General features: G+C 33.1%; 2 protein-coding genes and 1 long non-coding RNA gene across 4 annotated transcripts; all 3 read left to right on the forward strand.

Moving 5' to 3' along the window:
* Window positions 1–282: 282 nt before the first annotated feature.
* Window positions 283–3006, forward strand: LOC110720432. The gene is made up of 2 exons (XR_002511328.1): window positions 283–640; window positions 2362–3006. It is a non-coding gene; the product is annotated as an uncharacterized LOC110720432 (long non-coding RNA).
* Window positions 3007–4397: 1391 nt separating this feature from the next.
* Window positions 4398–9830, forward strand: LOC110720433 (ent-kaurenoic acid oxidase 2-like). The gene is made up of 8 exons (XM_021899465.1): window positions 4398–5495; window positions 7682–8159; window positions 8320–8586; window positions 8711–8800; window positions 8880–8958; window positions 9127–9233; window positions 9340–9461; window positions 9545–9830. Exons 1-8 carry the CDS (start codon window positions 5260–5262, stop codon window positions 9633–9635), a joined length of 1470 nt encoding a protein of 489 aa, XP_021755157.1. The 5' UTR covers window positions 4398–5259; the 3' UTR covers window positions 9636–9830.
* Window positions 9831–10572: 742 nt separating this feature from the next.
* On the forward strand, window positions 10573–14828 carry LOC110720434 (ent-kaurenoic acid oxidase 1-like). Of its 2 annotated transcripts, XM_021899468.1 has the most exons (9): window positions 10573–11020; window positions 11214–11469; window positions 12766–13243; window positions 13343–13609; window positions 13740–13829; window positions 13922–14000; window positions 14083–14189; window positions 14364–14485; window positions 14571–14828. In XM_021899468.1, exons 2-9 carry the CDS (start codon window positions 11237–11239, stop codon window positions 14659–14661), a joined length of 1467 nt encoding a protein of 488 aa, XP_021755160.1. In that variant the 5' UTR covers window positions 10573–11020; window positions 11214–11236; the 3' UTR covers window positions 14662–14828. The 2 variants fall into 2 exon arrangements, with proteins under 2 accessions (XP_021755160.1, XP_021755159.1); XM_021899467.1 differs by lacking the exon at window positions 10573–11020 and having other exon boundaries at window positions 11077–11469.
* Window positions 14829–16481: the final 1653 nt, after the last annotated feature.

Below are 16481 nucleotides of genomic sequence, written 5' to 3' on the forward strand. Positions count from 1 at the left end.
GCAACTTGCATTTTGTCATTTTTAAAATCCAATTAGGCTTGACCTAATAGTAAAATTAGTATGACTAACTCCGTTTCAGAATAACTAATACTCTATTTATTTTTAGTTATTCAATAATTGAGACTATAAAAATATATTTATCTTTTAATTATTTTATAATTATGTGATTAATAGAGCATGTCAATTATTTTAAAACAAAGAGAGTATGTTATTATGTCAATTTTTTTTTTATAAAACCCTATTATAATTTTAACGAGGCATTTTAAAAATCAAGATATTTCCCTTAACTCTCCTCCAAAATTCCAAAATAGAAAATACCCAATTTCGCTAAGCTGGTCCAAGATGACTACTTGACTAGTACGACATTTTATTTAGCTACGATACTTTTCCATCCCTTATTAAAATTAATACAAGTAGAATATTAGCAAGAATTAGCTGTTTAAATGGGAAACTATTCATTCAAGTTGATTAAATTTTGCCTATATTTGACCAAAAAATCAATTTATCTAAATTGAAAAATTAGAAGAAAATCACGTGTGCCACGCTACAAATAACCAATCCCCTCAAAATCCTTACCATATTCCCCTCTTTTCTTCTTCTTTCTCTCTTTCTCTGTTCTTCTCATTGACCTTTATTACAGGTATGTTTACCCTTCTTTCTTTCTCTTTAATGGGGTTGCAAAAAGATTGATTTTTCTTCTAAATTCATGAGGTTTTATTGTTTTTTACTTTTGATTTTTTGTTCTATTTTTTTCTCTGTTTTGTTGGTGCATATTATGCTAAAATGTATAAATTGTTAGTGAAATATGTGCAATGTGTAAAGTTTCCTCTGTTAATGATATATGAACAAATATTGAAATTGTTGCTTTATTGATTAAAAGAAAAGAACAAATTACAACTTTTTCTCATTGAGTTAGTTTGCAAATAGGAAATCAAGATTTATGATAAATAATTGAAAAAATGTAGGATTTTTAATGATTTAACTTATTTGGGTTTTTTATGGCTGCATTATTTTTAAATGTGTTATTTGTTGAATGAATATTGCTGTTTAATATGTTGATGTGCTAATATTGTTGATTTTTTTTATCTCCTTTTTTTTTTGTTTTTTTTAATGTTAGGTCTTGGGTATAAACTTGTGTATTATTGGAGTTTATGAATTCTGTTTCTAAGAGGTGATGGATGATATTATGGTGTTTTTATCACATTTAGCTAATGGGTATTTTCCATTTAAGTAAAAGTATTTGGTAAGGAAGGAGACACAACCACACCAAGAATATTGAAGGGTTTGGTGGGTTTTGAATGAGTCAAATTCAAGAAATTGTTATATGATCAACAAGACTTATGATTCAATTAGTATATAATGTGCATAATAAATTAATAATCTTGTCTAAGAGTTTATGGTCGATATTTGATCACATTTACAATCGATTCTTCTTAATGAACGGATATTAGAAAAAGAAAATTTCCCTTCCAATGTACTTCTGAATTATTGCCAATTGTTGGCTACTTCTGTGAAGTGATTGGTTGCACTGTCGTAGTAAAGCTTATGATACCGAGTTTATTTTTGGCAATACATGAGCTGGAATGATAGTAAGATTACCTCAAAGGTTGTCTTAGATGTTGTCAATTGTCATTCTCAACTGCACTTATCAATTAGTATCTGCAAGTTGTTTCTTAAAGTGCTTTGTTGTTTACACTAGTGTGTAAAATCTATACAACTTGTGACTAATAATGGGTGGTTTTAGTGGCTGTATGCCTGCATCTTATCTTTATGCCTATCTTGTGCCGTCAAAGATTTGTGCTATCTATAATCCATTGTTTGCCTGTGATACGTATTCATGCGTCTATATGCTAGATAGGCCGGAATATAATCGTTCACTATAAACATCGATTATGTTCCATCGGATTTCTTAAGCCATTCAAGGGTTGTAGGCTCCAACTGTTAATCTATATTCCCAATAAACTAGCATTTGATTTAGGCTGTTGTTTAAGTGACCTAAAGTAAGCAAAATTGTGAAGATTCTATACTGATTGGATTTAATGTTGCACTAACAAGAAAACAATGACTGAAACAACTGTAATAACAAGCATTGTTTTTCACTTTGATGAAGATTTGGAACATGTTATAATCAAAGTTTCATTCTTTTCACCAATAGAACCCTGTATCTGAACTGATTAGCCCTTGATTGAGCTTATTTTTTCCTTTACTGAATTTATTTTAGTTGAAGATTAAACTTAGGTGGCCCTATGAAAGCTTATCTTAAATAATTGGCTCTTATCCAACCTAAGCTGAACTGATTTTATTAATCCTTGTTCTGAACTCTAGTCTTGACTTTTCTTTCTTGAAACTTGTTTTTGTAAGGTTAAACATCGCCGTTAATTGACCAAGGGTTGAGCTTGGACTGATCTGTTCTATTGAAATGTCTGCAGCACAAGCACTACTGTATCAAAACTTGATGGCTGAGAAGATGCCTACTAAGGATAGTATTGCAGATTCAACTCGGGAATCACTCATCGCTTTATCAAACTCTTTACCTGATAAGATTTCTAATTCACCTGATAAGTTCCCTAATTCACCTCATTCTTCAGAGAAGGTCACCTATGTTGGTAATACAGTAAATGAAAAGGATGGTACCGTGGACTATTGGTCTGAACTAATTTCATTGTCCTACCCAACACCTGATGCTGATTCGGTACCTCAAGTTAAAAGTTAGCTGCAAGATGGTGTATTATATAGGTCTATAATAACTGACCGAAAACAGAATACTAATCTCACATGTTGATGTGTTGGATATTGTAAGTTACCTGCTAATTGCCTATACATAAAAGGCAGGGTTTTCCTGCTTTGTTCTGGTAATCACAAGTGATTCGATTGTCTTCTGTGCTTCAAATAATCAAATGTAATATTAGTATATGTCTCCACTTGAAATTATGTATTCATGATCAATGCTCAGGTGATCTCTTGTAAATCAAGGAAATGCACTGCCAAGTTCTGAACAGAAACTGCAGTCACAATTCCGAATCCACAAATACTGTCTGAGACCTTTAATCTTGCAAACAAGATTTCTTGGCTCTACAACTCAGGTTCAATGGATTTGGTGAGCAATTCACTACTCAGTATGCAAAAATTCTGTTTATAAAAGGCGACTGCATGCTTTTAAGCAACTTTGTTATTAGTATTGTTAAGCTAGCTATAAGACCAAGTAAGAAGTGCTTAATGCTCGCTTTAATGAGGTTTTCTAAAACATTGAGCTCAACTCGTACTCGTAACACATCAACCAGTAAACGATGTACAAGATTACCTTGGTAGTAACTAGTAAACCAGTAGACTTAACAACTCCATATAAACCAGCAGTCCAGCAGGAAACGAGGACACATTCTATGTAGTTGTCAAACTAAGGAGCTAGGCTAGAGCTGATCATGGGTCGTGTTTGGGCCTTGTTCTGATCTGGCTGGGATTTTTGTGTCGAGATCAGATTGGGCTACGCGATCAGGCCCAAAACAGATTGATCCAAATTTACACTTACATTTTTAATTTTAATTTTTAATTTTTTATTTTTTGTGGAGTTGGTAAAAAGAGAAAATCTGGTAGCTAGGAAAGTTGAAAATATTCTGATTGTATAAAGTGGAGAAATAAAGGCATAATTGTGGAATGGTGTATCAAGTTAGAGTGATTCTCAATCCCTACCAAAGTAGGTTCATGGACCTGTGATGGGCATTGAGTACTAGGCCTTGTTCCACCTTCAGTAATGAAGTGGAGAAAATAAAGTCCCATGGAGAGGATTAAAGTGTTTGACAGTAAGTCTGTGATTGGATTTGATTTAAGATAAGTATGGTCGTCGGTCATTCCGGGCCTGCCTATGTGTCATGCTAGCATGCCACACATATTTCCGATGACACGTCTTAACGTCTACAACATGACACGACATGACTCACATGTCACCTTAAATGTGACTCAAAATCTCAAATCGTTTGACTTGCTAGTCCATGGGCTGCTTGCTAAGACTATGTTGATCTTGATAAAATTATGGCCCATATATGACTTTTGCATTTGAGAAGAATTTATAAAATTGGAAAGGAGTATATCACTTATTTTTAATTAACGACTTAATATTTAATCCCTATATATCTTTTAAAAATTTTAAGTTAACAATTATGAATAATATTTAATCCTTATATATCTTTTATTTATATTTTTGAATTTTGATAGTAGGAAATGGAAAGAAAATGAGGAAAGGGAAGGGAAAAGAAAGGGAGAAAATCCCTTCCCTTTGCTTAGATAAAGAGTTGTAGGAAGGGAAGGGGGAGGGAGGGATACATTTTCTTCCCTCTTCAACTTACACTTTCCCCTCTAAAATTGTAGGGATTTGGAAGAAAATGGAGCTCCATCTCCTTCCTCCCTTTCCTTTCCAATCCCCTTCCCCTCTTCCAGGTTGCTATTAAAATATGTGCACTTGCGTTATAATTACAGATTACTACATGTGTTTTTCAATGCTTTCCGTTACAAATTTTTTTTTTCCCCTTTTTGCATCTTCCTTAGTTTTTGTTCCTTTTTCCTTGACCTCCTAATTTCATCTTTTCCTCCCGTTATCATCTATCCTACAATTTATCCACATATATACGGAGTACTTACTTTCACTTTGTCCACATTTTCTTACACCCATCACATTTTCTTACTTTTCACGATACTTGATCGATCTAATTAATTGAATCTACTCTAAATGAATATAACATATTTTTTAAAATAAAAGTTATGTAAGTTGACATTATATACTTATTAAAATCATAATTCTTAGTATATGTCAAAGTTTTTCTAACTTCAACACAAACAATATTATAAGGGGAATGCATAAAGACAATATGCTCCAACATCAAACCAAAAAAGGCCAAACAAATGGAAAAGAAAAAACATTGAACACAATCCAACAAAAATTAACAAAATTACTTTTCATCAATTGACTATACATGAAATGAATTTAGCCTTTAAAAAAAAGAAAATCTTTACTTTTTTTACTAAAAACCCCTTCTTCTCCCCCCTTAAATTATTTCCTTTTTTAGTACATTTTCAGATTTTCTTACACTACACCAACATATTCTAGCAACCTCTCCTTTTTTTTCAATCAAACCCACTTCAAAATTTCAACTTATTTATTATTACCCACAATTTTCCTTCATAATATAATTTGTTTCTTTCACACATAATTTTTTTTTTATGTTTTTATTTTTGAAGATATAAAACCAATAAATTATAAAAAAAAAAATGGAGTTGGGTATGATTTCAATGGTATCAATTTCAATATTAGTTGGGGTAATTTGGTTACTAAATTTCTTGCTGAGAAGAGTAAATTATTGGGTGTATGAATCAAAACTTGGAAATATGAAGCATGAATTACCACCAGGTGATCTAGGTTTGCCATTTATTGGAAATATGTGGTCTTTTCTCAGAGCTTTTAAGTCTACTAATCCTGATTCTTTCCTCAACTCTTACTTTACCAGGTTCTTTTTATCACTTCCTCTGTTTTTTTACATGTTTTTGTTTTGTGATATTGATATATGAAATGTATCATGTTTTGGGTTAGACTAGTTTGATCGTTTTTTTGATGGGTGAGACGCGTAATAAGTCACTCCGATGATGACTATTGATGAATGTAATAGCTGTAAATATTCCGAGTATGAATATTGCCGGTTCAGTAGGGTTCTTTATCTGACAAAAATAATAATAATCTAAGATGAGTTTATGGTGTTTGAGGTTTTGTTAATTTTATTTCTTAAGCATTATTATTGTTACTCATTATTTTTGTTAGGAAATATGGTAAACCCATTTTGTGGGTATGAATGACATTGCTTAAACATAGGTACATGTACATTACTAGCTATGAACCATAAGAATAAAATTCATGTGGTACTAGGAACAATTTTTATGGTTAAAGTTGATTAAGGGTGTTATGAATTATGACTCATGTCTTATCTAGTAAAAATGCGCAACTTTTAAGAAGAGGTTTGAGTGACTTTTTGGTTTTTATTTTGATTAAGGTTGCTTTAATTTAGTGGGTATATTTTAGATTGACAATGTCATATTCCCGAGCTAAGTGTATCCAAGGAAATTTATTTATTGATCGGTTTTGGTTATTTGTAATGAACAAACAAATATACCTAACTTTAGAAGTACTTGGAACTTGGAAGCAACTAGAAATTTGTAGAAAAGAATAGGGTTTAAGTTACGTGTAACCTTGTTTAAGAATGTTTGTAAACATATATTATATATAAAAAACAAAGTTAATCGATTAAACAATGAAACACCGGAAGTTAAGAAGATAACCTGATTTTGGGCCTGTTCTCTTCAATTTAATTTCAGTTCTGTTCAACTCAATTCAGTTCCGTTATTAATTTTCTTCTCTCATAAACAATTCAATTCAGCTCTATTCAGTTCAGTTTAGATCCAATCTGTCCAGTTAAATTGTTTTCAATAAATCAGAACAGGCCCTTAGTAGATTTTACAATATAAAGTATATCTCTAATTTAGTTGTTAGAATATTTTGAAGTAATTCACTTAAAATAAGTAAACAAAAACTTGAGGGATGTAGACAAGTATGAATCACATTAAGTGAAGAGTAAAGTGTATATATCTGCACGTTTGTTTGTGTTTGGCAATTGCAATTTCAGCCAAATACTCAAATACCAAGACAGAAATAAGAATAGATTTATAGCATTGATTTTCACCCTTTTTGGGTAAAGGACAAAATAGGTCCAAATCTTTTTATAAATCAAGAACATAATACAAATTTGTTCCTACAAAATTTGTCATTTTGCTTTGTACTTTGTGTGTGGACTGGATGTGGTGTGACGAGGAGTGATGAGGCGTAGTCTTTAGGGAGAAAGCCACAAGGGACGACAAATGATGTAAACGAGATTCAATCTTAAGATGCCGTCTCAAACTCTCAATACCTTAACCTCAAAATGTCGTAAACAAAAGTTTTATGTCGGGTTGTGTACTTGTGCAGTGCAGCTATAATTTATGTTGGGTTTCAATCAATTTGTTAAATTGGAAAGTATCCTAAAAGTTGCAATTTCATACTGGACGACAACCTTTGATGGGTCCTCGAATCAAACTCATAACTTTGGCTACTTTGGGCCTCTCTACTTTTCTGACCACTCTAAGTTGTATTGTGCAAAATGCCAACACCTATATAGGGAACCAATAAAATCTTTGAGGCCAGATTTAGATTTTAAAGTTGGATGTATTGATCTATATGATCTATACTATTAGATTAGAAAGCGTTTGTCTCATCTATTGCTTCGTAACTTGACATTCTTAAACCAGAATTACTCGAATCCATGACTTGGTGTTGTGTAAGGACAGTCTACGGCAACCAATCCAATAAGAGGATTGATGTTAACTAGGGAAAAAGATTATTTGACATGAATGTAGTTAGGATCCCTCCGAACTAATGCTAAATAACTTATTATATTTACGTATATCAAAATGGACTATACATTGAAACAGATCGAGGGGGAGACATCTTTCTTAATCAATGATTTATATTTAAATGGTGTGATTGAACTTTATGATACTTGTGAGTTATGACCTTTAAACTATAGAAATATTTTCTATATTATACATGATTATAGTTTATAGAAGCTTAATTATGATGAATGTAAGCTGATACATTAAGTTTGAGCAGATTTGGTAAGACAGGAATTTACAAAGCGTTCATGTTTGGCAACCCAAGTGTTATTGTTACCACAGCTGAAACATGTAGAAAAGTGCTGAATGATGATGAACATTTCAAGCCTGGTTGGCCTGTTTCGACTTTGAAGTTGATCGGTGCTAAATCCTTCGTTTCCATTTCCTATGAAGAGCATAAGCGTCTAAGGAGGTTGACTTCTGCTCCCATCAATGGACACGAAGCTCTATCAGAATACATTGAATATATAGAAGACATTGTGAAATCTGCTTTAGAAAATTGGTGCATGATGGGAGAAATCGAGTTTCTTACACAGCTTCGGAAGTTGACTTTCAGAATAATTATGTACATCTTTCTGAGCTCAGAGAGTGAACCTGTAATAGAGGCATTAGAAAGAGAGTACACAAGACTTAACTACGGTGTTAGAGCTATGGCGATCAATATCCCTGGTTTTGCTTACCATGAAGCACTCAAGGTATGATTGACATAGATTTTGTTCCTAACGTATCATACATGCTCACTTAGAACTTGTTCGGAAAAATTAGTTGACCTTAACAACTACACTTCATTAAACACCATATTTCACTTTAGTTGAATTTTGACTTGGTAGTAAAAAAATGTTGGAATTTTACTAGGCTCGAAAGAGACTTGTGGCCGTGTTTCAATCTATAATAGATGAACGAAGGGCACTAAAAAGGGATGGAGTTGCTATCAAGGCCAAGAAAGATATGATGGATGCTTTGCTTGAGGTTGAAGATGAGAATGGAAGAAAATTGACAGATGAAGAGATCATTGATCTATTAGTGATGTACTTGAACGCTGGACACGAGTCATCAGGTCATACCTTGATGTGGGCTACTGTCTTGTTGCAGAAACACCCTGAATTTATGCAGAAAGCCAAGGTATAACAACTCTTCTCTGCTTGCACTTCTCTTGAAGGAATTGAACTTCACTTCAGAAACATGATGGTATTGAAGGTGCTGAAAATAAATCAAATTTTACTTGTTCAAAAACTGTACTTTCCAGGCTGAGCAAGAAGAGATTGTGAAAAATATGCCAGCAGGACAGAAAAGATTGACTCTGAAAGAATTCAGACAGATGACTTATCTTTCACAGGTATGTAAATTGTGCTTGTGTCTCCTTTTCCCGCTATCTTTGTGTTTCTAATTTATTGTGTATACTCTGTGAAATCAAGGTAGTAGATGAAACACTTCGGTGGTTAACATTCTCACTTGTAGTCTTCCGAGAAGCATTGTCGGATGTCAAGATGAATGGTCTGTACCATATCAAAGCTTTAACCTTTGTTTTTCTCTTCAAAACTTTTTGAATATAAATACTGTCCTCAAAATTTACTCATTACATAATCATTCTGGTTTTGATTTGTTTTGGTTTAGTTTGTTTTTGGCATCGAAGTTAACACATGAAATTTTGGATGATTTTAGGCTATACAATTCCTAAAGGATGGAAAGTATTGGTTTGGTTTAGAACTTGTCACTTGGATCCTGAAACCTGGCCAGAACCTATGAAGTTCAATCCTTCGAGATGGGATGTAAGTTACAAACTCAAACTCGTTCATTTTCTTTTTTCTTTTACCTTCATTACCAAATATGTGCAACAAAATTTGTTGATCAACACTGAATTTGTATATTCTATAGGGACTTATTCCTAGACCTGGAACTTTTCTTCCTTTTGGTGCTGGGAGCAGGCTGTGCCCTGGAAATGATCTCGCCAAGTTAGAAATATCGATTTTTCTTCACTATTTTCTGCTCAATTACAGGTATCAGATTATGATGATTGTTAAGATTTTGAATAGTTGTCATGCACAATGTTTGATTTTTACAGTAAGACCATGTTCTGCAGGCTGGACGTAGTAAACCCTGACTGCGCCGTGCAGTACTTACCACATAAAAGACCGAAAGATAACTGCTTGGCGAAAGTCAGAAGGATCTAAGCAGGGATCAGTAGCACAAACATGACAGATTAAGACCCCTACTTACATTAATCACTTAAGGCTCAGATTTTAACAAACAATTGAGTGAATTTGTGAGAACAAATTTTACAAATATATTCTGGTAGATCTTGTGTTCTGTAATCTGATTATGAAGCAAGGTCTTCTCCAACTAAAAATAGTCAGAGTATTACATTCTTTGCTTGTGTACTTTTGCTCAGGCTGATAATATGGCTTATATGGTGTACTGTATACTATATGAGGCTAAGAATTAGGAATGTCAATGCGTCGGTCCATTTCTTATTCAATAATGCAGTCACTAACTTACTATGCGTGAAAAAGTTGAATGGAATAAAGTACTCTATTTGTTTGTGTATAATTAAGGATATGACGTGATTTTACAAAAAGGACCTGAAAAAGCTCGAATACTCCGTAGCAGTTAAGCTATGATACTCTATTAGCGTAAATAGTTCTATACATACTAATTTACTCAACGACTATAATACTAATTGGAATTATACTAAACAATCGTTGCTACTATAGAGTATAGGGCCTATAGGCAGACATGAGTGACAACGGAGGCTACAGCTAGGCAGCTAGCCACCCGTACAGGCTACATCCTCACCAGTCCGAGCCCCCTATAGTCGAGTATCCACCCACCCACATCGTGTCGGACACTGACTTGGGTACGTGTCAAAGGCAGTAGACTAACAAAAACAATTGTTGTTCACTTAAATTACACATTAAGGTAAACACTCAATATTAAGGTTATGTTCAGTTTGGCCTATCTAAACAAGTACGATGTATATGCTTGATCCAAAAATTATTAGATTAGATCATATTTTTTTATTTGCGTAAATTTATCATTAAATATCTTTAGTTTCTTAGTCTTAAAAAAAACTGTAAATTATTTGTTTGAAACACATTAATATGAATTTAATGACATCTTTTGGGGGTGATACAACATGTGATTGAATCTATCGAAAAAATACAGTAGGAATGTCCTGGTTCTAGATATCCAAAAACAGCAATAGGACAGTTGGATGTATGACTTGATATCTCTTTCATTTGTTTCCTTAAAATATTAAATTGAAATCTTCCCACTAATTAAAATTTTCAGTAATTAAGGAAAGAAATAACAGATAGGATCAAGCTAATCCTTAGAAAATAAATCAAACAAAATGGGAAACAAATCAAGCAAATAAATCATAAAACCAAGCAACCAATGAGGAAGCAACAAATAAACAAAGAGAGGATAAAAAAAGAAAAAAAAAAAAAACAAACAAAATCAGCATGCCACCTAATCCTTGCTTCACCATCAATATAAACCCCTTCATTATTTTCATTTACAATCACAAAAACTATATTCATTTCATCATTTCTCAAAGGTATATTTGTTTTAGTATTGTAACCATCATTACTTTTCAAATGATAACTTGTTATATAGACGCCAATACTTTTTGTTCGAAATTAATTGTCATGTATTAGATTTATCATTTTGTGACAATCGGAATTGAATGGAGGGATCGGATTATACATTAAGCTTAACTATTAATTATATTTTTTTTTGGGTTTGTGTAGGTGTTGAAAAAGGTTATAGAAAGATGGACTTTAACTTTGTTTCCAAGGTGGCAATCTTCATTATGGGGTTATTATGGGTACTAAATTTGGTGCTAAGAAAAGTTCATGGTTGGGTGCATGAATCAAAACTTGGGAATAAGAGGTATAGTTTGCCACCAGGTGACTTTGGCTTGCCTATCATAGGCAACATGTGGGCTTTCCTAGCCGCTTTTAAGTCTTCTAATCCAGACTCCTTTCTCAACTCCTTTTTTACCAGGTTATCTCTTTATTTATTCTCTTGTCACTTTATTAAAGCAATCCATTACTTGCTTTTATTAGTATGATATCAATACTGTCATATTAAATAAAAAAATTCATATCAACCTAATAATTTTGCGTTTAATTCCATTCTTCATAATTTTGTGTTAAAAAAAAAAATTTGAAGACGAACACATAAAATTAATTTATTAAGTCTAGAGCCGCCAATGTTTGTAGACTTTAGGGGAAAGAGTTTGTACAAATAAATCCATCACTGGAACCCGTATCCCATCTAGCCACTAAATGAGCTACAATATTTTCCGCTTGTCATATATGAAGACAAAGAAAAAAATTTGCACATGGTATATTTAATTTAATAGACAACCTATTTTTTTTAATTATTATTGTTGTTGTTGTTGTTAGGGGTGTTCATAAATTGGCCCGGACCTAAAAAATGGACTGGCCTGGATTAGATCAGACCGAATTAATCGGTTCGGTCTTTGGGTCTAGAAATTTTTTTTGTAGGTCTTCGGTTCGATCCGGTCCAAAACCCTATAAAAACTGGTTTACGATCGAATTAATTTTTTCCTTAAAATTATGCATGAAACCTTAAATAATGGTTAATTTAACATTATCCTTAATAAGCTTAGAAAGCTTTAATTTTATGAGCTTTTTTGTTATACACCTACAAAAAAAATGTTAAAGTATAGTTTTTCTTTACTTTTTTCAACTTTTCCAAAAAATTACTAATCATTTAGAATTGTTTTTTACAAAAATTCTTTAAACGGTCCAAACCGGTTTGGTCCGGGGTTAGGACCAATTTTTTCGGTTCAATTCGGGTTCGATCCCAGCTTGATCGGTCCGGTCTTCATTTCTTAAAATTCTAATTTTCGTCCTTCGATCCAGTCCGAATTGGTCTAGTCCGGTTCGGTCTTGGACCAATGAGTAGCCCTAGTTGTTGTTGTTGTTCCAAAAAAAAAAAAAAAAAATTTTTTTTGCAAATTATACGCTATTCCAAAAAAAAAAATATAAAAAAATGCACATGTACTAGTATGCCTGTTTAATAGCCCAATCAAGACTTGATGATGGCTGGTGGACTGGCCCATTTATGACTTTGATTTCGTATACATAGGCTTAAACCCACCTACAGTCCTAGACTGAATTTCCTGATTGATTTATTTATTTTTTTAAAAAAAGAAAAATACGTCAAAATTAAGGGATTGTTCTCCTCTGGATTGAAATTTGAATTGATATTGTATGAACATTTAACTTTACTTGTATATGTAACATTTGATTATAACATTTGATTGTGCAGATTTGGCAAAACAGGAATTTACAAAGCATTCATGTTTGGTAGTCCAAGCATAATTGTTACAACACCTGAGATATGCAGGAAAGTCTTGAATGATGATGAGCATTTCAAGCCTGGCTGGCCACTTTCAACGACCGAGTTGATCGGTAGGAAGTCCTTTATTGCTATCCCCTTCGAAGAACACAAGCGTCTTAGAAAATTAACCGCGGCTCCTATCAATGGACATGAAGCACTATCAAACTACATAGAGTACATAGAAGATATCTCAATAGCTACTTTGGATAAGTTGAGTAAAATGGGAGAAATCGAGTTTCTCACTCAACTTCGTAAGCTAACTTTTCGTATCATCATGTACATCTTTTTGAGTTCCGAAAGTGAGCCTATCTTGGAGGCTTTAGAAAAGGAGTACACAACGCTTAATCATGGTGTAAGAGCAATGGCCATTAATATCCCTGGATTTGCATACCATAAGGCACTTAAGGTACAAGATAATTTCTTTGTGTATGTATTTCAAATATGCTTGCTTTATTTAATTCCTCCCAATCTAGTGTATTTGATTACGGATGAAAATTTTGATTAGGCGCGGAAGAACCTTGTGGCAGTGTTTCAAGCTACAATAGATGAACGAAGGGCGCTTAAGAGAGATGGTGTTGCTACCAAAGCCAAGAGAGATATGATGGATGATTTACTTGAAGTTGAAGATGAAAATGGGAGAAAGTTGACTAATGAAGAGATTACAGATCTATTAATCATGTATTTAAATGCAGGACATGAATCATCTGCTCATACCATTATGTGGGCTACTGTCTTATTACAGCAAAACCCTGAATATTTACAGAAAGCCAAGGTATTTATAACACTTCAAATCTTACATTTTACTTTTGAGTAATCGGATATGAGTCAGTTTTGTCACGTTTATTATTAACTACATAGATATCAATCACAATTCTATGCTTTACCAAATCGTCAAATTTCAGGCAGAGCAAGAAGAGATTATAAAGAATAGACCTGCAGGACAGAAAGGACTGACTCTGAAAGAAACTAGAAAAATGACTTATTTGTCTCAGGTAAGAAGTACTTATTCCTCCCGATATTTCACCTTATCTTTGAGCTTGCATTGTATTCTTAGCTAACTAACTATTTGTTTTACGAAATCAAGGTCGTAGATGAAACGCTTAGGTGGGTGACGTTCTCATTCGTAGTTTTTCGTGAGGCGATATCAGACTTCAAGATAAATGGTAAGTAAGAGATTCAAAACACATTTTTCTTGTACACTGTAAACTTATTTAAATCCTAACAAAAGAAAGTTTGATTTTACAGGCTATACTATTCCTAAAGGATGGAAAGTGTTGACATGGTTTAGGACTTGCCATTTAGATCCCAAAGTTTGGCCCGAGCCTATGAGGTTCAATCCCTCCAGATGGGATGTAAGTTAAATTAATTCTCCGCTCATAATAAAGACATACTCCCTTCGTCCCTTATTTAGATTCTTACTTCTCTCTATTATATGAGGGATAAATGCTAGAAATAAGAATATAATAAACAAGACGGAGAAAGTACTCCGTATCACACAAAGACTAAATACTACATATATGTTGTAGGACCTTGCTCCAAAAGCAGGGACTTTCCTTCCCTTTGGTGCTGGGAGTAGGCTATGTCCTGGAAACGATCTCGCCAAACTCGAAATTTCAATATTTCTCCATCATTTTCTCCTTAATTACAGGTAATTAGAATAGATTTATAGTTTTTTTTCACCTAGAATCATGTATTGGGCTTAATTAATTTTGTGGCAAAAAAATGTTATGTAGGTTGGAAAGGACTAATCCAGAGTGCCCGGTGCAGTTCTTGCCTCATAGAAGACCAAAGGATGCCTGCTTAGCTAGAGTCAAAAAGATATGAGCTGCTTTCATTTAAGTTATGTACAAAATAAAGCAAGGAGTTGTAACATTTATTTAAGACTGATGTTTAAGCTAAAACCTATTAAGTACTGTTTTATTATTCGGATTTGGTAATGAATTCATGTTTTGAACAATTTGGTTGGAGTAATAATATGCATTTATGGGCTACCTCCTTGAGAAAAAATTATTGGGTCGCAATTAAAATTTTAATTTGTTGTATTAAATTACGATGTATATGCTTATTCTACAAATAATTAGGAGGATGCCCTAGATTCTCATAGTGAGAAACAAAATTTGTTCCTCACATGGTATTTTCGTAAATAAACCAATAACTTTATTCAATTTTGGAGTCCACAATAATGAAAAAAGTTGCTGGTTTATTCACGAAAATACCCCTATGAGAAACAAATTTCTCAGTATGAGAAACAGGGAATTTCCCAATAATTAGATGTCAAATCAAATACTACTTCCATTACTTTTTAGATGTAACAAAGGGGTATTTTTTTGTAAGACAGAAAATACTCCTTTATTGCATGTAAACATTGATGGAGGTAGTATTTTTATTTGCGTTGATTTAACATAAAACATCTTTAATTTTGTAGTGAAGAGAGATTTGTATAAACTTTGGCTTGTCTTTCTCATTAGCTCATCAAAGAATATATAGAGTTACAATATTCCTAACCCTAGAATAAATGATATACTAGGTAACTAAGATAATCACCAAAATACATAATAATATCACGAATCTATATCCAAACAAATATACCATAAGATATTCTCAAAATATATTATACGATATTATCTCAATACCCCCTCAAGTTGGAGCATGTAGCTAAAAAATGCCCAACTTGAAAAGTCAAAAGTCAAAAGTCAAACTGGGTTATGCCAAGAGCTTTTGCGAAAATGTTCGCAAGTTGAGAAGTCAAAACATGGGAAGGTGAAATGAAGCCTTCATTAAACTCCTCTCGAACAAAGTGACAATCAAGCTCAATGTGCTTTGTTCATTCACGAAAAAAAGGATTTTTTTTTGCAATGTGTAAAACCTAGATGATGAGTAAAACCTTTTATCACCATTTGGTTCGAGTAGAGTATTGAAAGAAAGAAACACTTGATTCTTGCTTAGAAATCCATTCCATTTCTATTTTCTATCATTTCACAAGCCATTCTAGCCCTTTTCATAGCCCAAAATCCACATATCTTAGCCCAAATTGCTAATTTCATAACTACAGTCCCGAAACCGAGCAAATCTGATTTTTGTGCCTCATCATTTTTATCCAAATCTTACATGGTTGTATAACCCTTAAATAATTTTTTTTAATGAGATATATCATAAGCACAATTCCGAGATATAAAGAAAAAGATATGATCGAAATACCAAACTATATCCAAAACCAACATCCTTCCACTATTTTGGCCATATTTTTTTATCCAGAAAAGATATTGACCTGATCTTTCCAACGATATATTATTTGCCATAATTCAAGTTTAGAATCACGTGATAAAAATAAAAACCGCAAAACAAGAATTTTGTCGCGGCGCGCTAAAAAGGTGCGACGCGACAATCTTTGTCGCTTAGCAACAGAAATGTCATGCCACAATAGTGGCTAATGTGGCGCGATGGTTTGGTGGTTTTGGAAATACAATTTCTATCTTTTTTTCCCGTTTTATTCCTGTAAATACCGTAGTCTTTCAAAGTTTATGGACATTGTTTTTTGCTCACCTTCACTCTAATATTGTTATTTGCTTAATCTTTCATAAATCCTTCTAAACCTTTCAAAATTCCTCGTTGAAGTGTTCCTAGACATCAATGCTTCACACGAA

Source organism: Chenopodium quinoa, unplaced genomic scaffold, assembly GCF_001683475.1.
Source record: "Chenopodium quinoa cultivar QQ74 unplaced genomic scaffold, ASM168347v1, whole genome shotgun sequence".
In the NCBI taxonomy this organism is placed as follows: Eukaryota; Viridiplantae; Streptophyta; class Magnoliopsida; order Caryophyllales; family Amaranthaceae; genus Chenopodium; species Chenopodium quinoa.